The 24,442-nt window shown below is 36.2% G+C and overlaps 2 protein-coding genes across 2 annotated transcripts in view; one reads left to right on the forward strand and one right to left on the reverse strand.

Annotated features, from left to right (window-relative positions):
* The window catches only part of LOC307157421 (uncharacterized protein), a 38,554-nt gene extending 24,990 nt beyond the window's left edge, over positions 1-13,564 (reverse strand). The window contains exons 1-2 of the mRNA XM_079869359.1: positions 13,389-13,564; positions 8,663-8,961 (exon numbers count right to left, since the gene is read on the reverse strand). Of these exons, the coding sequence (XP_079725485.1) occupies positions 8,663-8,690 (28 nt within the window). The 5' untranslated portion in view covers positions 8,691-8,961; positions 13,389-13,564. The remainder of the gene's footprint in view (positions 1-8,662; positions 8,962-13,388) is intronic.
* Positions 572-6,597, forward strand: LOC307156985 (uncharacterized protein; the record flags this gene model as incomplete). The annotated part of the gene is made up of 14 exons (XM_079868715.1): positions 572-764; positions 928-1,021; positions 1,184-1,326; positions 1,753-1,809; positions 2,307-2,381; positions 2,509-2,577; positions 2,679-2,732; positions 3,033-3,101; positions 3,646-3,714; positions 3,830-3,889; positions 4,827-4,895; positions 5,079-5,132; positions 5,273-5,475; positions 6,357-6,597. 14 exons carry the CDS (start codon positions 572-574, stop codon positions 6,546-6,548), a joined length of 1,401 nt encoding a protein of 466 aa, XP_079724841.1. The 3' UTR covers positions 6,549-6,597.
* Positions 13,565-24,442: the final 10,878 nt, after the last annotated feature.

Genomic DNA, 24,442 nt, shown 5'->3' on the forward strand with positions numbered 1-24,442 from the left:
GCCCTCTGAGTCAAATAATAAAAAGATTCTCAGAGATGCAAAGAAGCTGCAAAACACCTCAGAAAACCAGGCCACATCTGCTCAAAAAACAGCATGAGAATGGTCCTCTCCCTGCATCCTTTCATGAGGCGACACAATATAAAGAGTTGAGGACAAGCCCTTACACTCTTAAACTAGACCAGGCAAACTGTCACGTCTACATCGGCGGCAAAGCTTCTAAGCTCCAGAACATTATTTCATTCAAGGATGAAGTTTATGTTGCCTACAGTACCTTCAACAACCAGGAATCTTTCTTTGACTATCCTCTACCATCCTCTACACTCGGCATCCATTTAGTTGGCGGCCTCTCAACAACCGTTGAGTTCTGCAAGTTTGAGGAAATAGAGAACAAAATTTTTCTTGTCCCATATCAACATCATTTCGTTGCAATTCCTCTTTTACATAAAAATTAATTCTTTATCAGTGCTTTTTGTAACATAGTTTATGCATTTGAATTACATAGTTGAAAATTTTATTGGAGTAATTAAATAATATGGGTTTCAGGCTTGAAAAAAAAAAAGAAAAAAAAAAAATGTACCTAATAGTGGAGTTTGAGGGAGAAGGTACAACTGGACCAATTGCCAAGTCATGGTACGCAGACGGCTACTCCTGGTGGCCTCCATATAAAGACCTTGACAGGGTGTTGAAGAGCGTCAGAACCATGGAGGAACCACAGCCAGAGAAAGGGTGGACCCGTCACAGAACCAGAATCCTGCATGAGTCAGGTAAGAGTAAATTATACTGTGTAAATTAAACATGATCTTGCCCAGCATACCTGTATTTCATTGTTCAGAATCTTAATTTTTTTTTTCTACACTGTAAAATGTGATCTCACATAGCTCTAATAAACAACATGTAAAAGCTCCAAAACTGTATTTCATTTGTCAGCATCTTTTCAAAATGTGGCCAAAAACTGGAAGAAGGCCAGCTACACATCTGACATAAATTCAGAACCTGAAATTGCCAGAAAAAGGATTCCCAAGTAAGTAACAAAAGACAAAATAAATGGTTTAACACATGAAAATCCAATAATTAAGATATTTTTGATGAAATCTCTGAGCTTTCTGACCATTCAGCATATTTACGTAGCTTTGACTTTAAACAGTGAAGAGCATCCAATTGTACTTTTTCTTTGTTTTCCTAGAAAGAAAACATACTCTGATAACATCTCATCAGATGATGAGGCACCAGAACCACCACCCCTTAAAAAAAGAAAAATCGCAGACACAGAGAGTGTTCCTCCAGCACCGAAACCTCCAGCACTTCCAAAACGCACCAAAAAAAAAGGTAATGGAAAATAACTTAAAAAAAATAAATGTTAATGAAATGAATGCTATGAATAACAATACATTTTCCATGTCGACTCAACCAAAGGTCGAAAAAAAAATATATATCTACGATTCTGCAGAGGCTGTAAAATTACGATTTTGACCAGAGATTTTGAGCCAAAACACAGGGGGGTTAGAAAGATAGCAGCATCGTTATTTTATTTTTACAGAGAGATTGGTAGTCTATAAGTAAAATCTGTTGACTTCAGCAATCTTTTGCTGCATGTGTCAATGATGACAGTTCCAAAAAAAATTCATACATGACATTCAATATTATACTATTTTTTATTTTCTGAAATTTGGTTGATTTGATGATTGATGAAATAAGTAAGATTAAAAGTGCATAACACCCAGATTACAATAAACGAAATTTCCTTATTATTAGGTCCTGTTGTGCAAACTCAGGTTTTCCAGAGCAAAGCTGTAAACCCTTTAAGCAACTGTAAGTTTTTCTTTTATTTTTTTTAATCTTTTTAAATTTTTTATCCAAACCTACAATGATTACTCAAAGCTACAACTATGTCAGTGGTTCTTAATCCTGTTCCTTGGAACCCTCCACTCTGCACATTTTGTTTGCATCTCTTATCACTTCAGACTATTCAACTGTGGACTTCACAGGATTCCAGTTCGAAGGGAGCATATATTTTACATTCAAAGGGCATAAAAGTGCACGAGACATGCACTTAAATTGTAGTTATTTATAGAGGTATATTACATCTTACTTCACACTTCTCTAATAAGTTTTGTCTGTGTGTGAAGACCCTGCAGAGGCGTTGTGAAAATCTGTGAATAAATGTTCCTAAGTGAAGTAAACTTCAACAGATTTCTTGTTCAGGAACAGGATTAAGAACCGCTGAACTATGTAATTTTTGAAACATGCAGCTGAACAAATATAGCTATCAAAATTAACATTGCTAATGACCCCCCAACTGTCAACAGTATTTGTCAATCAGCAACAAAGGGAAACGGAAGAGCAACAGCAGACCTGGTGTGAGAGTCTCCCCAGCTTTCAAGGTAAATTATTAGTTGTATCTGGCTGTTGGGTATGCTCAAATGAAAATGCTTTTTTGAAGTTTGTAAGTTATGGGGTAATGCCCTGTCACAATTACACATATTACAAGTGCAACTCCATCTTTTGCAGCTCCAGTGCGTGTGTCTGAGGCAGACCATTACGGAGATGGCTGGAGTGTTGATCCACCTAACACACAAGGTACAATAGCATAATCAGGGATGAGTAAATCAGAAAACACATTCACAGAATTTAAATGCAATATAAAACTGAATAACATCATATGTGTGTTCAATCCATAGAGCACACATTCTCTGTCCTGAGAACATCAGGGGACAACCAAGGAAGAACACGGAGTAAGATTACTGCACATAAATTCACTTAAGTAAATTTTACAATTTGACATCCCTCACTCAAATAGAGTCAGTCAACAGATCACAGTTCAAATTGCAATTGAAATGCACTTTACAGTAAAATAACTGCAAAATGATTTTTGGACAAATGTAGCCAGACTCAAGGCACTGGGATGACTCAAAATTACCCACCCTTGTTAAGATAGATTCTGAAATGAATGTGTCCCGCTGAGTGTGAAGCAGGCCTTAGTGTGTTAATTTGCAAATTTAACAAGTGAATCTTCCCTACTCCTCCTTCCTCAGCTCCAGTGGGCGTCTCTCAGGCAGAGCATCATGGAGCCGGTTGGGGTGTTGATCCACCTAACACACAAGGTAAAAGAGCATTTATTACAATAAGTAGGAGGAAACAAGACAGGCTTGTAAAAAACTGGTAGGGACTACACAAGCTTCCTCCTGGGTTAGTGGCATCACTAACCCTAAAAATTACATAAACCCTGACCCCGGGAACACATGTTGAGAATAGGAAGAGTTGTTGTAGTAGAGCACATTTGTGAGTCCGCTCAAGCTGTCGGATCCGTCTTTTCACATGCAATACAGTACTAACACAAATGCAATAGCAAGTCACTCTGTAGGCATCTTAAAACAGTTCCCACACAACCGATTTATAGATTATCATGACAGAATATGCTAATTGAAGATAGTTAACTCCACATCAGCAACATAAATTCATCAACTGACCATTCAGAAAAGTCCTTTTGCTCTACATGTTGTCACTTCTTTTTGAATCTCTCCATCTTTGTCCAAATCCAGTGTTTTATTATTTTCTGATATTTCAGTTAACTACACATTTACTAATTTTAGTGTGTGTTAACTTGTGTTGGAAACAAGCAAATCTTACCTACTCCACCTTCCTCAGCTCCAGTGGGCGTCTCTCAGGCAGAGCATCATGGAGCCAGCTGGGGTGTTGATCCACCGAACACACAAGGTAAAAGAGCATTACTTACAATAGAAAAGGGAGAGAAAAAAAAAACAGAAATCTTATTCACAGCACTTCAACAAAATCTAAAACTGTATATTTTATGATCTTTTCCACTCCATAGAGCACACATTCTCTGTCCTGAGACCCTCAGGTGATTGTGACCACCAAGGAAGATCACAGAGTAAGATAAGAAATAATGAAAATAAATAAAAACAACAAATAACTGACAGTGTCCTTACCAGACACAGGCTGCGTTTACACTTGGCATTAACATGCTTTCACAGTGATCCAATCAAGCAGATTGGATCATTAGCCAATCAGGACATGGCACATTTACATTTGTTCACATTAAGTGGCCACTGTATCTGAATAACCGATTGGATTTCTAAAGTGTTGTCAATTTTTTGTTGGCCATATGAGTGTAAAATTAATTTGAAGGAATATTAGACTGGTTCAAACTAAGCTTCTGTACTGTATATGTTTGATTTATGTTGTGTTTAGGACAAAACTTTTAATGAAGAGCATTTTGTTTATGTAATTAGGCTCTCTAAGTATATAAAATTTTGGATTTAAATTTATCGTCCAATATATCGTTATCGGCTTTCAGATATAAAAGAATTAATGGTTATCGGTTTCGGACAAAATTTTCATATCAATGTATCCCTATTTTGGAGAGCAACTACTCCTAGTCACCCCCTGTCATTTCAAAGATTTGTACAATAGAGAGCATGTCAAGTAGAAACGCTTTATCCATTTTGTGATTTTGCACCCATTTTGGGAGGTGCGTGCGCAGTCAGTAGTGAGGAGCCAGGCAAAAGTATAAACATTATACTTGTTTCAAACGGATTTGACAGAATCAAGTGACGAGACCAATGCTGCAGGGGGTGCCAGGAATAGTCACACTCAAATTTGGAAATATTAGAGTCCTAACTGTACTCAAAAGAGCACTGATGTACTGACTGGTGATTGTTGGTAATGCCAGTGTAATAATTAACAAATTAACCATACTGTTCTTATAAGAAGTGAACAAAAATCTGTTTTATGCTTTTCGTTTTTATATTTTAGTGTGTTAACTTGTGTTGGTAACAAGTGAATCTTACCTACTCCACCTTCCTCAGCTCCAGTGGGCGTCTCTCAGGCAGAGCATCATGGAGCCAGCTGGGGTGTTGATCCACCGAACACACAAGGTAAAAGAGAATTCATTAGGCATGAGGAAATCAAACACATTCACAACATTTAAAGACAATATATATATATATATATATATATATATATATATATATATATATATATATATATATATATTATATATATATATATATATAAATAAATATACACACATATAATTACATTATCTGTTCAATCAATAGTGCAAACCTTTTCTGTCCTGAGACCTTCAGGGAACCACCAAGGAAGAGAGGAGAGTATGTTTCCTACAAATTATATTATGTTATGCTGTTATGAAAATCATCATCAGCATTTAAGTTTTTACTTACCAAAATCCAGTCTTGAGTATTGTACCATGCAAGTCATTTATCGATTTAAATGATCTTCTGTATTGCAGCAAGGGCAATTCTGGAAACACTAGAAAAAATGGACATGAAGATCAACCACCTGACTTCACTTGTCCAGTCTCTAGTGGGAAACAGACGCATTCTACCGCAGATGCAGAATGACGAAGAGGATGACGTCTTTCCACTTGCATCTATTGAAGAGCTAGACCGGCTGGAACAAAGTTTAGTTGACAGAGGGTTTATGCAGAGAATGGTAAGAATCAACTGAATTTTCAACCTACAACTAATAATGAAATGTACTGTGCATATTTACACGCTTGTCAAAAGTCTGAGATTATCAAGATTGTAAAAAAAAAAGAATAATAATAATTAAAGAAGTTTCTTCTGCTCAGCAAGGCTGCAATTTATTTGATCAGAAATGCAGTGAAAACAGCAACAGTTAAATATGATTAAACCTTTCAATTTTAATATATTGTCAAATGTATTTTTTCTGATCAAAACTATATTTTCAGCATCATTACTCCAGTCTTCAGTGTTATATTATATTCTAATATTCTGTTTTTCTGATTGGTTAAAAGCAATTATTATTGGTGCTCAATTATTGATAATGGTTATTATCAATGTTAAAATAGTTTTTGCTGCTTCATAATTTTGAAGAAACGGTTATCCTGTTTTTAGGATTATTTGATGAACAGAAAGTTCAAATGAAAGTTCAAATGAACATAATTTATTTGAAATGTGAATCTTCTGAAATGTAATAAATGTGTTTGTCATTTTTTAACATTGCTGATTAAAATGGTTACTTACCTAAACTTTTGAATGTTTCAAAAAACTGTTCATCACAGTTTCCACAAAACTATGAAGCAGCACAACTGTTTTCAATATTGATAATAATCAGAAAGGTTTATTGAGCAGCAAATCAGCATAATGATTTCTGAAGGATCAAGTGCTGCTGAAAATTCAGCTTTGCAAAGCAGAAACTTCAAAATAGAAAACAGTTCTTATAGTCAATGAACAGACTTTCAAAAAACATTACAAAATAAGAATTATTCCAAACTTTTGACGGATACTAAGAAAAGTACAGAAGAGGTACATCTATATGCTCAAATATTACTTAAAATTTACCTGTTGAAGGTGAGGAGATTATCCATCAGTGGCGGGCCAACAATGAAGAAGACCGTGTGGAGAATCTGCTTCAAGGTCTTCACCACGAACGTCGCCAGGGAACTGAACTGGTGCGGGAGAGGAGACAAGCGGGGAATCAAGTCATCAAACGTCGGCTCACTCTTAATAGGCAAGTTCAAATGTTGTACAGATATGCATTAGATTTGATGGCGGGAAGTTAGCCAGTCAGGTACGTTAAGTACTTGCTAACATGTTCATGTGAGGTAATAATCAAACATGTGGTAATACCAACAGCAACGTGCCGTTTTCAAAAATAGCTAGCAATTATAATAGCTTGTTAAGAAATTAAAAATGAGGTTTAAACGTTCAGTTAAATAAGTATTGACCAACCACAGAAACGTGCTCGAAACAACGTGCTCACTACCTAACAGGTGATTTCAGTTAACATTACGTAATTTCAAAGTTATTACATAACCGATCACAAACGCAATTAGTATAAAAATATTTGATTTATAAGCCAATCTTTCCTCACAACTCGTCAGGACACATTCTCCACGCAGCTTCAGTAGTTTTACGTAAACTCACTCAGGAAGAGCTTGACGCATGAACTCTGCACGTTTGATATCTTTGACTTTGACCAATATATTCGGATAAAAAAAAATTTAAAGTGTCTTTTTTCTTTTTTATGCAGCTTCAGCCATGAGGAATCCCGTCCTGCTGTCGCCAACGGAAGCAGAGGCAGAGAAATACATCAAAGATTTCCTACGCTTGGCCCCAGGGAGGGTGTAATTTATGTTATTAATATTTGTGTATTGTAGTAATATAGAGTGTATTGTTTTATTTGAATAGCCATAGCGTTCTGTTAATGTGGCCTTTTATAATTAATTAAAAATGAATATAAATGATTAATTATAAATATATTGCCTATAATAAACGTATTTCTAAAAACGACAGCAAATGCGTGTTTTATTCTAGGTTCAGGAAAGCGTGGTTACTTCACGTGCACAAAACAACTTCTATAACTAACAGGTGATTATCATATCTAACCAATCAACATAACGTAATTTTAAAGATATAACCGATCACAAACGTCACACAATTAGTATTAAAAGTATATTCGTTTTATACATACCTCAAGCACATGTTTCCTCACAACTCGTCAACACGTCTTCTCCACGCAGCATCAGCAGCACGTGGTTTAATGTAGACTCACGCAGGAAGAGTAGCTATGTCCAAAGACAGGTAAAAGTCGGCTACATATTTACCGTGTTTGCAAGTATTTTTTAGAAGAAGCAGTCAAGCAACAGAGGAGGACAGCAGATTGTAAGTGTTTTGTTTTCTCATTAGATTTTAGCGCTGTTTATTGCCGTTGCTAGGAAACATTGTTTTGTTTGCAGTGTTTAACGTGGTAAACGCCTTCTGAAGTTGCGTTTGTTCTCGTACAGCGTGAACATTTGTAGTGGCTGTGTTTTATGGGAATTAATTTTGTTAATGGAAGGAATTATATATTTAAACGATGTCTGGGCTACATAAATCAGATGTCTTGGAGATGTATGGACATCTGATGAACATCTTTATAAGAGCGGATTGCCGACGTTCTAAATTATTTACGTCTTATTTACATAGCCTAGACGTCGTTCTAACAGCTGGCAAGGACGTCTCGGCGACGTAAAGCATATGAGCACACGCCCTAATATAAACGTCTTCCAGATGAAAACGACGACGTCACACAGATGTCTGCGCGACGTGCGTGTGCTATCTGGGTATAGACCTAGGACAGAGCTCCTCACTTTGCAGTTAAAAAAAAATCACTTAATTTTCAAAGAATTGTATTATTATTATAGTTTTATGTATTATTGATTTTTTTTCGTTGTTGTTTTATAAATGCTCTATGACAATTGTTTAATAAATGTTTTTTTTTTTAATTAATGTTTAATAAATGTCAAAACGCATCTTTTTTTTCTTTTTTTTTTGTCGACTAAAAAAGGACATGACTTTGGTCGACTAAGCATTTCTTTGGTTGACTACAGCCCTAAGTGACATTAATTTTTTTTTCCTCTAACATAAAAAAACCTGGACATTTTGACGTTTAATGTTTGGAAAACGTTCTTTGAACAATAAATTGTTAGCTGGGTAGAAAAGGAAAGACGACAAAACTGTTCTGACCAAGACTGGTCACAAAAAGAGCATAAACCTGAACTGCATATAATCTGAAACTTGTAAATGACATTTAAAACAACATTTAAGTAATAATATACTTCCTTAGGTTCACTTTTAAGCTGTAATAAAAGAGTTCAAACCAATGTTAAACTCACCATAGACGCTGAGCATGAAAAACTTCATAGTGTGGTTGTTCTGTAGTTGATCAAATCCAGCGTGTTCAGTTCTGGTGTTTGTGATGGTCAGAGATCCAGTTTCACGATCCACCTTCAGTCTGTCTCTGAATCTCCCATCAAGAACATCATCATATGCGGTCTCCTGCTTCAGCTATTAAATAGTTTCCAAACTTCCAGAGAATATTCCTCATTTCTCTATCAGTGGGTAAAGTGACAGAATTCCCCTCCATCACTGACACCTGACACTGACTTCATCTCATCTTTATCACCAAACACACCTGAAGAACTATTTTTACAACCCGCCCCGCCCCGCACCCGCACCCGCACCCGCGACCATTAAATAGACATAGGCTACTAGGCATTGTAATGTAAATGAAAACAGCCTTTATTTCAGCCTGAAAGTGCTTGGAAACATCGCCATGTATTGTAAACTGGCAATAACAGACGATTCTGAATATGAACCATGAATCAGGTCATATAAGATAATGATTTAAACATTTTCAATATTTAAAAAGCAGCGTTTGTATTCATCTAATTCATCATTCACCTTTTTTTCTTTTAATTATGTAAAATCCCGACCTCAATTTCTCCCGCACCTCATCTTCCATCTTCACTTTTATTTCTCCGTCTTTGTTGTTGTGGCTGGCGGCGCGAGCTGCTTTGCGCGAGCTGTGTCACGTGACGCCAAAGGTTTGGGGAAATCACGCAAGTTGCATTGCTACGGCCTTATCAAAGAACCTACTAAAATATGATTAGATTGATATTCCCAAATATTTAATAAAGGCTGGACATTGCATGCAACATATATGGATTTTTATTTTATTTTATTTTTAATGACCCGCCCCGCAAATAAAGTGACAATTTCTTTACCCGCCCCGACCCGCGGGCTAACCGCGTGGCCCGCGGGTTATGAGACGACCCGCGCATCACTAGTGCACACGCCACAGATCCCCCCTCCCTCGCATTACAATATCACATGCACACGACATGCCTGAAGATTGTACGAAGCCTGATGGCGGAGAGAAAATCTACTAACAAGCTTCCAATTCCTCGGTTATTGCTCTCTATGGGTAGATTAGCCAGGACAGCCTACCTCCGAGTCCCTGGTGTTGATCGATGCTGAAGAGACGGACGCGTTCACAGAAAATCAGGTACACACGCACTGACGATGGGCGGGTGCTCGTTGGTAGTGGGGAGGGGCATGAGAGTTGTAAACATTCAAAATTTTGGCTAAGTCCACTCAATCTGCCAGACTTGCCGACTGCAGCTTTAATTGACCATGGACAGTGAGAAGGATAGACTTCTTCATAGGTCTGTAGTTCATACCCAGCAAACATTTGGACGTTTAATGACCGTTGAAAAGACGTCCGACAGAGACGTCCCGTCATGGTTGAAAAATAGTTCCAAAATGGAAGTTGAACCGACGTCTTTTCTGGCCGTGAATTCCACGTCTTTTCTGGCCGTAAATTCCACGTCTTTTCTGCGCGTCCCTGGACGTCTAAATGCGTCATCATCTGTGTGTTTAAATGTGTTGCTGCATAATTTAAGTGTATATATAAGCCTGCATATAAAATAATCACACACCTATTGTGTAACATCGTGAAAGGCAATCCAGTCTTGAGGTTTACACATCTTGAAAAAGGTCCAAAATTGGTCCAGTCAGACCCGAACGTCAATAAAACGTGTTAATCACGTGTACATCACAAACAAGAACACATTATTTGTGGACATAAGCAAAAAAGAAGCATCAGTTCTGATTTAGCATAACATTTTATTGATCTTGAACAGCCAAAATTACTCTTATTTTTTTCAATGTTTAACATTTCGTGAGCTTAGAATTATAAGGTTCTATCTCCACTTTTGGTCGAAATTGAGTTTTTGACAGTCTGATCCATTAGGTGTTTATTAATGCCTGTGTGGTGTTATTTTTGTAAAAAAAAATTATTTTGTTAGTAGTTATTAATAAAATAAAAAGGTTCCATCTCACAAAAAATAAACTGTGTTTAAAAACTTTGATGCTCAATAAACTACAATAAACGGAGATAGAACCTTATAATTCCAAGCTCTCGATTTGTTAACCAAAGTAAAATACCAATTACAAAATACTGAATTATTATATAAAGGGATAGTTCACCCAAAAATGAAAATTATGTCATTTACTCATGAACCTCAATACTCCAAACCTGTATGAGTTTCTTTCTTCTGCTGAACACAAAAGAAGATATTTTGAAGAATGTTTGTAACCAAGCAAATAGAGCATCCACTGACTACCATTACTGGAGAAAAAATGATTATGGTAGTTAATGGGAAGCGACATCTGCTTGGTTACAATCATTCTTCCAAACATCTTTGTGTTTAGCATAACATAGAAAGGTATACAGGTTTGAAACATGAGGTTGAGTAAATGATGACAATTTTCATTTTTGGGTGAACTATCCCTTAAACACATTGTTTGGCTCATTTTTTGTATCCACCACCCCCAGCTCATCCTGGAGCGTGTTTCAGGTGTTCTGCCATTGCTGCATCAGTTTCAGAGTCTGTAGCATTTGGGCTCCACCTCTTCACAGCATCTAAGGGAAGAGAATATATTTCTTTTTAAAAAAAAAAAAAAAAAAAAATTGAGGTAAATGACATGCAAAACCATGGAACAAGATGAATGAATCATGAATGAAACATTAGAAAAAGGTAATCAACATGCATTACATTTTTATTTTATTGTATAAAAGATGTTCTGCTTTAAATTGGTGTTGGGGGGTGGGGGGAACAGCATTTGTCCCCTGCCTCTTCAATACCACTGTGGTGCCCTTGAGAAAGACCCTTAACTAGGTGTGTAACAGTGAGAAAGTGAACAGGACATTTCTGATAAAGACAGGTGGGCTGTGATGTCCCATGAATAGACATGTTTAGCAATTCTAAAATTACAAAATATTTTTAAAGCAGTTACTGAAAACATGTTCAAATCCAGCTAAACATTTCATTCTATTTCAGATAATTTACTTTCTGAAAGAAACTCTCACAAGGCTACATTAATAAGTTACAGTAATAACTTTGACTATCATTAAACATACTTTATGGTATACCGTTGTATAAGTTCAAAGTAACTTTTAGCCTACTAGCTAATTTTAGCCAAACTCAGTTAGCCAATTTCAGTTGACAATGTGGGCATCATTTCTTTCGGTTCATTCATGTCAAACAAATAAAACTCTAGCACGTTAATCTAATAATACAAAATGTACATACCCAACAGTAGATTTCTAATAATATTCCTCCTCTCCTCGTGATTGTTCAAACTTCAGTGTTCCCAAGTGAGTCTATGGGGAAAACGCGTTAACATCTCGTGAGATAATCTAACCTATCGTAGGATTTTGTAATGTCGCGAGATCATTTGTTACATCTTGGCAGCACAGTTTTGGCAATTACATCCAACTCAGACATAAATGGTGACCGGATATATTTCTGTTTTACATGCATACATTCCATAAAAAAAAAATCAACGAATACATCAGGTACAACAGGTTGAAATAATGACTAAAATGCAGTGGCTTTGCATTCACTTAACCACACTGGGCACTTTGTGATTATAATTTACTTAAACAAGATAAAGTAAATATATTTACTTTGTATACAAATCGTGTATTTCATAAAGATAATTCCTGGGTTTTTTTTCTGTTTTTTTTCTGTCTGTCTTGCTTGACTAGACGTGTAAAAGACGTCAGTGGACGTGTATTCACAGCCTTGACTAGACGTGTAAAAGACGTCAGTGGACGTGTATTCACAGCCTTGACTAGACGTGTAAAGGACGTCAGTGGACGTCTTCACAACCTCTTAAAAACTACTTGGGCAATTAAATTAATTATTGCAGTATTAACCATGCAAGGATTAAGCACAGCTTTTGCATATTTCACAAGGATTTCATAGAGGGTCATGATGGACTATAGATGCACGTGTAAAAGACGTCGCCAGGTGACGTCCTCTCACCCGATACACTATATATTGAACTACACTTAGCTAAAAGTCAAAATAACAATTATACATGCAATCCCAGAGAACTGTAGACATGTACAAATGTATCTGAATGCATTTTTAGGAAATGTTCTGTGTTACATATTTTTATCGATTTATGCCGTCCTACCGCGACTATTTTTGGCCAGGGACACGACGTTGCCGTCGGACCAATGTTTGCTGGGTAATGTCCAGCATGTTCAGCTGTGGTGTTTGTGATGGTCAGACATCCAGTTTGATGATCCACCTTCATTCTGCCTCTGAATCTCACATCAAAACCATCATTTAGGGTCACACTGCTGTCCGTTACACTGATTTCAGCTATTAAAGTGTTTTCAGGTCCAAACCTCCAGCGAATCAGATCATTACTCCTCATTTCTCTGTCAGTGTGTAAAGTGACAAACTCTCCCTGCATCACTGACACTGAATTCATCTCATCTGTAACACCAAACACACCTAAAGAGAACAAACATAAAAAAAGAGTAAGACTTTTGAATTGTTCTATGTTTTACTGAAGTAAAAGTTTATCTTTGTGGAGATTCACTGAACTGAGCTCCACACCACACACATACTGTTTCTTGCTTATTTATTGAATGCTGCTTGTATTTGAGCTTCAGTGTTGTTATATAAAGGAAATGTAGAAGAAAACAACACTAAATCTGAAGTAGAAAGAACTAAAGTCATAAAAACACTTCAAACTCACCAACCAGACGCCACAAGCACAGACAGAACCAAACCATGCAAAACATTTTCTGCAACAGTTTCAGTTAACAAATATAAAAAAACAGGTTTATTAGTACAATACAATGACAGCTGCTGTGTAAAAACAACCATACGTCTTTAACCGAGTTGATGTGTGAGAGGTTTTTTTTTTTTTTTTGAAGGTTACCACATTGAGCTCCAGTAGCCCACAACTTCCTATATAGATTGATGGCGTAATCTTCAACTTTAGTCAGTGAGAACTTCATGGTCACTTTATTTGAGAAGTTAAACATCCCTCAGCCTGTTAGCTTCCCCCCACCACGTCTTTTGAAAAAAAAAATGAAGAAATGTCTCACCCAAATTAAAATAGATGCAGTTCATGAAGCCTTTGCACTGCAAACATTAGTTTGGTCTCATTTGAAAGTAGACACTTGGGCTGTTTACACCTGTCCACTTCATGCGTTTTCTCAGATCGGATAGCTATCCGATCGTTAAAAGACCAGGTGTAAATGCCCATTGCCCTCCGAAACGCATTCAAGACGGATTTGAATCCGATCGCTCAAGTCACTTCAGGAGGTGGTCTGGGCCGCATTCCAGACGAAACTGGACAAGTGTAAATGCATCTGGTTGTTGAAACCACATATGTAAATTGTACTCCTCCCAAAAATGATAAAAAATAAACGTGTGAGAGCGTGTTATAGGCTATACCCTGACAGCAAGCCAGCATTGAATAAACATTGTTTTTCCATCTGAATCATCATTATGGTTGATGTTGAAATTTCAATGTAAAATAAATGTTGAATCACCATTACCATATCGATGAAAACCTGATGTTATTAATGTTGATGGCAACAATATTGGAACAACATTGATCTATAGTTATCTTTATGATTGATTAAGCATTGATATTTGGTTTACCGGGCGATCGCTGAATGTGTTGAAAAGTCATTGATTTATAGTTGACCGGGAAACGACGCTGTTGTTGAAAAGTCATCGGCATATAGTTGACCGGGAAATATGATTGAAAATGCATCGATAGTTGACCGGGAAATATGATTGAAAATCCATCGATTTTTGGTTGACCGGGAGAGCAACACCAACGTACTGCACCGACACAGCTCATTTCTGGACCTTGGCACAAGCGTACAGGTAAGCTTGCTTAATGTTCGATATGAATGAATTTTACCAAATCAAAAAGGCTACTGTTAGGTTGATCGTTAACATGATGGTTAATGTAGTAACCGACGCAGTGCTGCAGGACACTGAAATAGATTTCTGTTTTACCAATGTGTCAAAATCTGCCAAAAGTACTTTGTGGTTCTCTTCTAGGTTATAAAGTTAGCAAAACCTCATTGGTCCAGTCTATTTTTGTGACAGCTAGCTCAAAATACATGTCTGTAGCCTACCCATTGCTAGTGTCGTGAAATCTATTAACACAGGACCGCTATTTCTTCTGACCGCCGGAGAACACCGGCGGAACCAACGCTAGCATAGTGCTCTATCCCACAGCAGTGACCGCGGCGGGCCAGAATTACACAAAAGACATGGTTTACCTTTACTTTATTCAATGCAGAACTGTCTCCAGTTGTAACGTTAACTGGAAATGCCGATTAGACCATCTCGTCGTAATAGCCTACAAATCCAAAATATGAATAATCCTCGAGCAGGGCTGCGATATGCGTGCGATACAGTTTTGTAACTCCATTGTGTTTGTTTTCAGAGATGATAACAGTCGTTTTATACTAGTGCTTATGCGATATCATGATTTTTGATGATCTTCTGCACCTTTTCTGAGCGCGGGGAAGCGCGCGCGCCACGCGCGCACTGTTATTATACAGCGCCTGACAACCAGGCCTGGCGTCAAGGGGGGCTTAGCCCCACATACTTCATTTAGAAACAATTAAAATGCCTCGTTAATTTTAAAGACATCGCCTTATTATTAGCCTGTTTTTGCGGTGAGATATATGCATATTCCCCCATGCACCCAGTATTTAAGCAGAAATTAATGTGCAATTTAGTCAACCAGAAAAATCTTTTGTCTATGGTAACTCTAATCAATACATTTACTATTTAATTAGTTATAAGTATCCAGTTATTTATATTTAATTTTTTGAGTTAACAATTAGTTCTGATTTAATAAAATAATAAACATGATTTTTTTTAGAGTCACTTGGCCTCATAAATTGTCCTTATGAAAGATGTCACTGCAAGCTAATCCTTTTTGCCTCCCTTTAATTCGAATACATCCATGAACATATTGGGCAGTGTGTATTATACACTGTGTGTATACACATATTGTGTACTGTGTTCGTGCCATGTTCTGCTCCCAATCCTTGACGACAGCTTGATTGAACAAATCATTGACTAAATCACAGTAACATACTTTTACTTGTATTCTAGATGCCTTGACTCAACGTCTTACAACGGCAAACACTATGACTTCGCTCAAGCTGTACAGAAGTGGCTGCGCTACGCCCCAGACCGAGCGGGAGGAGCTGGAAGACAGAAGACAGATGCAGCAGGAGTTAGCACGTTAAAAGAAAACAAAAATGAAATGATACAATAAAAATGATTGTTTAATTTTTAAAGAATGCGTGGGGTGTCATTTGTGCTAGTCTAGGTTATAGCCTAAAGGTATAGTTTCTATTTTCTATATTTTGCTAGCCCATCCTGGCTGTCGATAAAGCAGGATTATAGCCTAATAATAATGTTTTTAATATTATATTACCATTGAAGTTTTGTTGATATGCTGGGAATTCAACATTGTTTCAATATCCATTGTAATCGAAATACCATTGAAATTCTGTTGATCTCTGGGTATGATTTAAACGTTGTTTCAATGATAATAGAGGGTGCAACATGATGAAGAATCAACATCAGAGTTCGACGTTGATTCAATGACTTTATTGTTGACAGCGGGATGTTAATTTAACATCGTTTCAATTACTATTTGCTATCTGGGTATGTAATGTTATAGCCAGATATGACGACGCTACTGGAACACGCGCGTCACCGCAGATGAGCAGAGCATCTATTCATTAATCCAACGTGCAAACTATCGCAAATCAAAGTGAAAGTAAGTCGCAGACGCTTAAAGGAGAACTCCGGTCAATTTTAACATTGAGCTCATTTTTTTGTACATTTGGAGTGCTGTCAATACAGAGAACAACGACAAAAATCGGTGTTGCCTACACCGAGTTATTCTATTTTTAAAATTTGCACCCTGTTGACTTCAATGGGGCAAGTACTAAACCTGCTTTTAGCCTCTTAACATCCTTGATGTGTCATTACAAGTGCACAGAAAATGTGAGTGATTCCTTCTGAGTGAACACGAGTGAGTCTGACTGCAGTAGATGTGAAAGAAATGTATAAAAATGATGTTATTTAAGCCAGCGCAAATACCTTTGTTTACATCCTGTTTTTCGGTTGAAGTCCAAAGTAGTCGATTGCCGAGTTCACGCGCGTGATCATAGGTATTAAACCTATGCGTGTGAACTCTGCAATCGACTACTTTGGACTTCAACCGAAAAACAGGATGTAAACACATGTATTTGCGCTGGCTTAAATAACATCATTTTTATTCATATCTTTCACATTTACTGCAGTCAGATTCACTCGTGTTCACTCAGAAGGAATCACTCACATTTTCTGTGCACTTGTAATGACACATCAAGGATGAAGTCAACAGGGTGCAAATTTTAAAAATAGAATAACTCGGTGTAGGCAACACCGATTTTTGTCGTTGTTCTCTGTATTGACAGCACTCCAAATGTACAAAAAAATGAGCTCAATGTTAAAATTGACCGGAGTTCTCCTTTAACACACAATCATCATCATTAAAATTAAAGAAACGAAATTATCTTACCACCAGGGCTGTTACTGCTCTCAATTGTTGCGGCCTTTGATTTAGAAAATTTAGCTGATGATCAAAAAAATGCAGCTCATATCTGCTGCTTTCGTGACGTGCACTCCGTTAAATCTGCATATAGCGCGTGAATTGAAGATCGGATTTAAATCCGTTTCGCAAAAACACATTTATGTAACCAGGTGTAAATGGAATCGTTTTGATAAATCAGATAGCTATCCGATCTGAGAAAACACATGAAGTGGCCAGGTGTAAACAGCCACAGGTAGTTTGTTGTCATCAAGTCAGAATTAATTGTTGTAATAAAGGGGGAAAAAAACTTAAGTGATTCTTCAATTGGGGGCTATTTTGCCATCTTACATTTTGATGAATGAAATTTGGTTGAATTTTGTTAGAATTATGTCAAGACAATGTTTACATGCTTTGATGTAAAGATATAATAATGGCCGCGACTGAGCTTAAATATAATTTGAGTATTTTATATCTATTTGCCAACTGGCACTGCAAAACGTCATTCCCATCACAACATCAAAAAGTCTCATAATGCAAAGAATGTATCAAGGAGATCATTTAAACTCATTTATCTTGCAAGCATTATTAACCTTCAACAATACGTATAAAAAAACAAAATGTTTCCATTCAGCGAATTACATATATTTTCTTGTTCTTACCATCAAAATGTGTTTTTCTGTGTTCATCAAAGCACACTTTTGTTTAATTTCTGGAAAATTAATTTTAGATGTTTTTTCTTTGAATAGGTGGATGAGTATTTCATTAGGCTTTTCATTTAGTACCTCAAGATTGAACATAAAACCGTTTTAAAGGTATATTTCTTGTAAATTAAGCAACGTGGCGGTAATGACATACTGTTTTGGTAATGACATAGTGTTTTGGTAATGACATAAATGAAAAGTGCACTGATACATAAGGCAAATTTAAAGGCTTAAATAATGATTTCTGGTGAGTGTTTTTGAAAGAAATGGACAGATGTGAGGATATATATATAAATATGACAACCATTAACTTGAACGTGTTTATTTCAATCATGAAGAAACCATACAATATTTTCTAGAGAATCAATTGTCACAATGGGATAAAACAGCATAAAAATATCCTTCATAAACATTTCATAACTATGACTATTACCATTAGGTGAAATACTATATGTTTGGGTTAAAAACTCATAAAAGTTGCATTGGGTTAAAACTAACAATGCATAATAAAATGTGTTTGCTTTCAAACATGTATTTGAACATTCAAAATGTGAATTAGAGATGATAAAGGGAGATGGATGGGATGTGGAGAGAAAGAGATACTGGGCCCTAGTTTAAATGACAGGCATAGTGTAGTCACTCAATGAGCAAAGTGTCAAAGAGCAATGCCAGTGTGTGTCATGTGGGAGTATTGTGGTAACCCAATGTTTTTGCTTAGGATCTTGCTCATGGTATTAAAATAAGCTAATTTAATTTCATAAAGAATTGTCCTTGTTGTAAAATTAGGTTTTATTTAGAATTTAGACTTTGCACATGTCATTACCACCATCACTTGTCATTACCATCACAACAAGTTTTGTGTTGGTAATGACGTGTTGCGGTAATGACATTTTTAAATTTTTTCAGGAAAAAAGATGCTAGGTCATGGATTTGCTAACATCACTCAGCAGCTAGTACAAAAAGAACTTTAAATACACATAAAGCATGTGAATATATATATACATTTATCAAAATACTGCTGCTACAGCATTTATGGTAATGACTAGGGATGTCCCGATACCACTTTTTCACTTCCGATACCGATACCGATGCCGCAGCTTTGGCTATTTGCCGATACCGATATCAACCCGATATTTTTATTTTATCCTTGAACTAATACTAATAATAATAAAATTTAATGGAAGCACTTTGCTCAATTAGCCACATAAAAACATCTCACTCAAATTCTTATACTTCTCCAGTATATAGTCCACAATAACAGTTGATAATAAAAGACTGCCAGCCTTTATTCAAAAGACCTTGAGATATGTTTGGTAACCTGAATGAATTTAAAATTAATTTGCTATATTTCAGATCAATATATTTGTTTCCTTAAAATTTTAATTAACTTTAACTTTATTCTCATCTGAATTATAAATAATTTATTTCCGTATAAAATAATACTACTTTTAAAAACAAGTTTGATTTTCTTTTTTATTCAATGTAGAATGTGTAACTTAAAAATAAAAAGATTAGTGCTCTGTTTTAGGACAAGAAATGAAAACCAATGCAATGATGAATGTCCAAAAGATGAGATCATTTTTGCTTTTAAACAGCGTGTGTGTGTGTGTGTGATTTTGGTTGGGTGACAGTTACAGTTTGACAAGAGTTTACAGTTTGACAAAAGCACAATGTTGTGTTTTACACAAATATAAGTAAGCTAATACACAAATACACTTTTTGCAGTTTTAATGATGTCCATATGAAAATGACGGAGTATGTTTTTATGTTTCCACTGTTCGATCGCGCCCGTGCCTCTCTCTCTCTGACACACACTCACACACACAGACAAACACACACACACACACACACACTCCAGCATTGCAATCTTGACATCGCAGCCTGTTCATTTTGCTGCGTTCACACCAAACGCGAATAGAGCGTCAAATTTGCGTCTATCTTGTCTAGTTCGATGCTTGAACAGTTTGAATTCATTCGCGCGTCCAAAGCGAATAGGACGCGCCGAGCGCGTATAATGATAAAGTGAGCGTTTGAAGCGATATAGACGCGCGTTCAGAGATAAGGCGGGCTACAGATTAGGTGTCCCTAAAGAACCCGCATATGCGCGTATCTAACAGTAACGTTAGTTCCGTATTACATTAATTAATGTGCACGTGAGATTTATTTATTTTTATACCGTGTATTCTCTGTGTAAATCCATGCACCGAACGTACGTTCAGTACGAATACATACCGTTTCACCCCTAATGGGTATCGGATCATAGGTATCGGATAATTTTTTTTCTCCCCTCCGATATCCGATCTAGCATTTTGGGCCAGTATCGGCACGATACCGATGCCGTGGATCGGATCGGGACATCCCTAGTAATGACGCTGAATAAGTCTACTCCATGATCAGAAGGAATTCATGATTAAATTACTTACTTTTTCAGACATCAAATATCACTGTTCTTTCATGGCTGACATGTGCTCCTCTGCTAGTCTTCATTTCCATGGTTACAGCATAAACAAGTCTTACCCTCAAAAATATCCTTGTTGTAATCGTAGACTGTCGTGGTAATGACAGTATTGTTGTGGACAATACTAAATTGTTAAAAATATTCACAAATTCCACAGATATGAACCCGAATTATGCATCAAGTGCCTTTTTAAGTTATTTTTTTAAACATATATTGTGATTTTTTTATGAACTGATAACATTTTATCACATTTTCAGAGCAGATAAGTTTTAAAGTCTGGGTTGGGGACAAGGCCTTAGTAGCCAAATGTTAGTGATGAAAACATTTTTAAAAATGGAAATCATACTGATTTTAGTGTATAACATTTTTTGGTGGTTCAATAAATATTATTTGAAATAACTAAACTATTTATTTTATAATATAGTATTTTTAACATGAATGTATAACCTGGGGACATAAAAGTTCCCCTAATTGAAGAATCACTATTTGTATGAAATGTCTTTCAGGTCATAAGACATGCCATGTCATGTGCTTTAATTTAGAGAAAACTTTAAAATGCTGTTTATTGTCATCTTCTAAGCATCATTCAGTCTATTGTCTCTATTGTTTTATGGTGTAAACTGCCTCATTCAGTTTCAGTCTTCCCTGCACACATTCACACCTCTCCAGTCTGGATATTCCTCTCATTATTATTATTTTGTCTTTATTATGTTCAGCTTTTTTAATCACAATATTTTAACCCAGTATTTATTTGATCAAACTTCACCTTCTGTGACTTTGTATCAAATGCCCTTCTTAAAAAAAAAGAAAGGCATTCCAATGATCTTTACTTTTTGAAATTAATCAAAACATAATCGTTCCTGGTAACAGGTGCATAAGAGCTAGCTAACATGTTAGCTTAGCACAGCATCAAAACATGACAATTTATGAGATTAAAGCCATGTTTTTACTCCAAACTCACTTTATTGGTCAGTCGAGTGTTTGAAATAACTTCTTTCTGTGATCTGAAGTGTACGGTGGCCGAGAGAGCTCAATGCGCTCCAACTGAAGAAAACACATGCAAATGGAAAAACAGCCGCAAGTTAAGAAAACATCTTCATCAGTTTCACAACACGTGTGCTCCATATACTCACAACACCACCAAATACAGAAATGCGCTGCAAATAGCACACAACACAACGGAAATGTTTCCAGGGACCCCAATAAGTGATGAACCTGGCTGGGACTTGCTTACATTCAAAACATACCTGAAAATGTGCCTGAAAATAATAAAATATTTCAGCCTATTTATTGTGTGAACATAGTGAACAGGGAAACAGTTCAGTAAAAACATCCAAACACGTTAAACAGGAATAAAAAAATATGAACTTGTTAGAAAGGAACAAATGTAAGTAATATCCACTGAAGGCGAGTTTGAAGAACCCTAGTGAAGTATTTATTCAGAACAAGATAAAAAAAAAAAAGGCATGGCGTGGCCTGGATCTCAAAACAAAAAACGTGAACATAGACTTACAAACAGTGAATACAGGAACAATACTTGACAAAGACACACGGCTAACATGAGGGCTTAGATACACAAGACTAATTACTAGACAAGGGTCACCTGTAAACATAATCAAGACAATCAATCAAGGACAACATGACACATTCACATGAGGAACACATGGCAGGATCACATGACTATAACAGGACTGTGACAGACATGAAACAAAACCAAAACATGACAGGAACTCAGAAAAAATACAAAACTTGTCTACAAAAAAATAAAACATTTACTAGAAACTAAACTGGTCTGAACAGCCAATCCCTGTTTCCATTGCACTTTTAAACTCCCTACAGGTATTCTTGACTGGAATTCTTAAAATAAGTAAACATGTGTTTGCAGTGGGGAACATTGCCAGTCGTTCATCACCCTCATGGAGGAAGGACAGCTCTGGCTGGGGTTGAAACCCCATTGCTGGAACCCTCTCCAATCCTGTGGCAAATATTAAAATATCGGGTAGAGAAATTGGAGCTGCATCTCCACCTGTCAAGTGATGAGAAATATGTATGATTATAAACTCTTTCGTTTAAGTACTTAGTAGAGCTGCACGATTCTGAATCAATTCAGTTTTCAGAAATTGTTCTTGAAAAACTGTTGGGTGAGCCACAAGCTCATCGAGGAGCCCAAGGGCATTTAGACCTTCTTTGAACCTAAAGTAAAGATGGTAGTAGGAAAAATATTTTGTGTAAATACTAAATATATCACAGAGTAAACATTTTTAAACCTATTTGACCACTCAATGACATCTGGGTTCCAGAAAGTACAATGTGCAATTCTTTGAGAATTTTTGTAAACTTTGATTAATATTAACCCTTTCTGGGCCTTGGAGGTGTTCTGACATGCTCTGACATTTGTGCTTATTTCTGTTACTTGTGACATTTTCATGGCTAAACAATAATATATCAGCAGCATGTATGTAAAAGTTTGTTGTTTTGAGATAATGACATTTATGCGTGGTTTGTGAAAATACAAAAAAAAATTCTCACTGAAATAAGGTCATGAAACCCATACAGATTATTTCTTCACAAGACTTTTGAAAATTGTATGATGTAGCCTAGAATATTTGCTCTAAAACTATGTGAAAATCACCCTGACTGCTCATTCAGATAAGACAATATATTGATTTAAAAAATTTACGACGTGTTTTGTGTGAAAAAGCTTGAGCCTGAGAAAGACAAAGACACTCCCCTAACCGGCCCTATTAGGAGCTATCAGGCCCTATCATTCTGAGCAACCTTGCACAAAGAATGAGGAGATTTAAAAAAGAATGGCTTTTAGATTTTTTGGATTTATTTACAACACAACATAATCCAAAGATACAAAACAAATGACAAATAAGCACTCATTGAAAACAATTATCCAAAGACAGAGACCTTTGTGCCATTCCTAAAAACATTTGTAGCACAGGTGGTTAAGACACTCAGATTCAGCCCCATAATAAAAGAAACACAATACACAACAGTGTTTTAATGCATTTTATGTTTATTTCATTAATTTTATAATTCATTTATTTAAAAAACAAAACAAAAAAAAACATTTATTTCTTATTATGCCTTTAATTCTGAGTGAAAAAAAAAATGGAAAAATGTTTTTGTATGAGTTCTTAATTTATTTGAGTTTTCCATTTGGTTGCAGTATGTAAAAAAAAGTGTTACTGGCCCTTTAAGCCTGCTCTTTGGAGAACGTGCTCTCTTTGCATTTTTGGCCCACACTCCAGCACAGTAGGTGGCGGTTATGCACCTTAAATGTCGGTTGCCACCCGCCAATAAAAAAAAAAAAGAAGAAAAGAAGAAGAACGTGCTCTCTTGCAGAGGGAGAGTTAAATCCTCCATTTTGTGACGAGGTGCCAAAGCAGAGCTGCTACAGATAAATGTGCTTAAAACTCGAACTTTGAGACTAAACATTTATAAAATCATCATTTAGCACGGATTTGGTGAGTGTTCAACGTTTTTGTATGTTTTTGTCAAGGTTTAGACAAACGTTAATCCGATAACGATCAGTAAACAAGTGTCTACACAGTTGTGTGATAATCTTTTAAATTTATGTTTTCTAAATATGTATGTATGTCTTTTTCTGAGAATGTTGAATTTGTATTTATGGTTTTAATATGGGTTTTGTCCTAACCTATATTCTATGTGAGATGTTTATTTAGTTTATTGCTGTAATGAGATAGTAATCTAGCATATCACTGTCTTAATTGTTATTTCTCTTTGAAATATTAAATGTTATCGTTTGGCCTAAACTACAGGTCAGGTTTTTTGTTCCTGTGGAAACCAGTTCTGGAAATTAAATTGATGGCGAGCCCCCACGGATTTGGACACTAGATTGACTGAGTAGGCCTAAACGTCATACAGTGATTTCTACTGTCTTTCTTCTACTTGAGGTGGGATCTCAGCTCACATATTTTTTTCCCCCTTTATCGACTGAAACAGAGCAATTTGTTTTCCTGGATCGTTTAAAGGATTTTTTATTTTTA

The sequence above is a fragment of the Squalius cephalus genome (assembly GCF_949319135.1).
Source record: "Squalius cephalus genome assembly, chromosome: 4".
Classification (NCBI taxonomy): Eukaryota; Metazoa; Chordata; class Actinopteri; order Cypriniformes; family Leuciscidae; genus Squalius; species Squalius cephalus.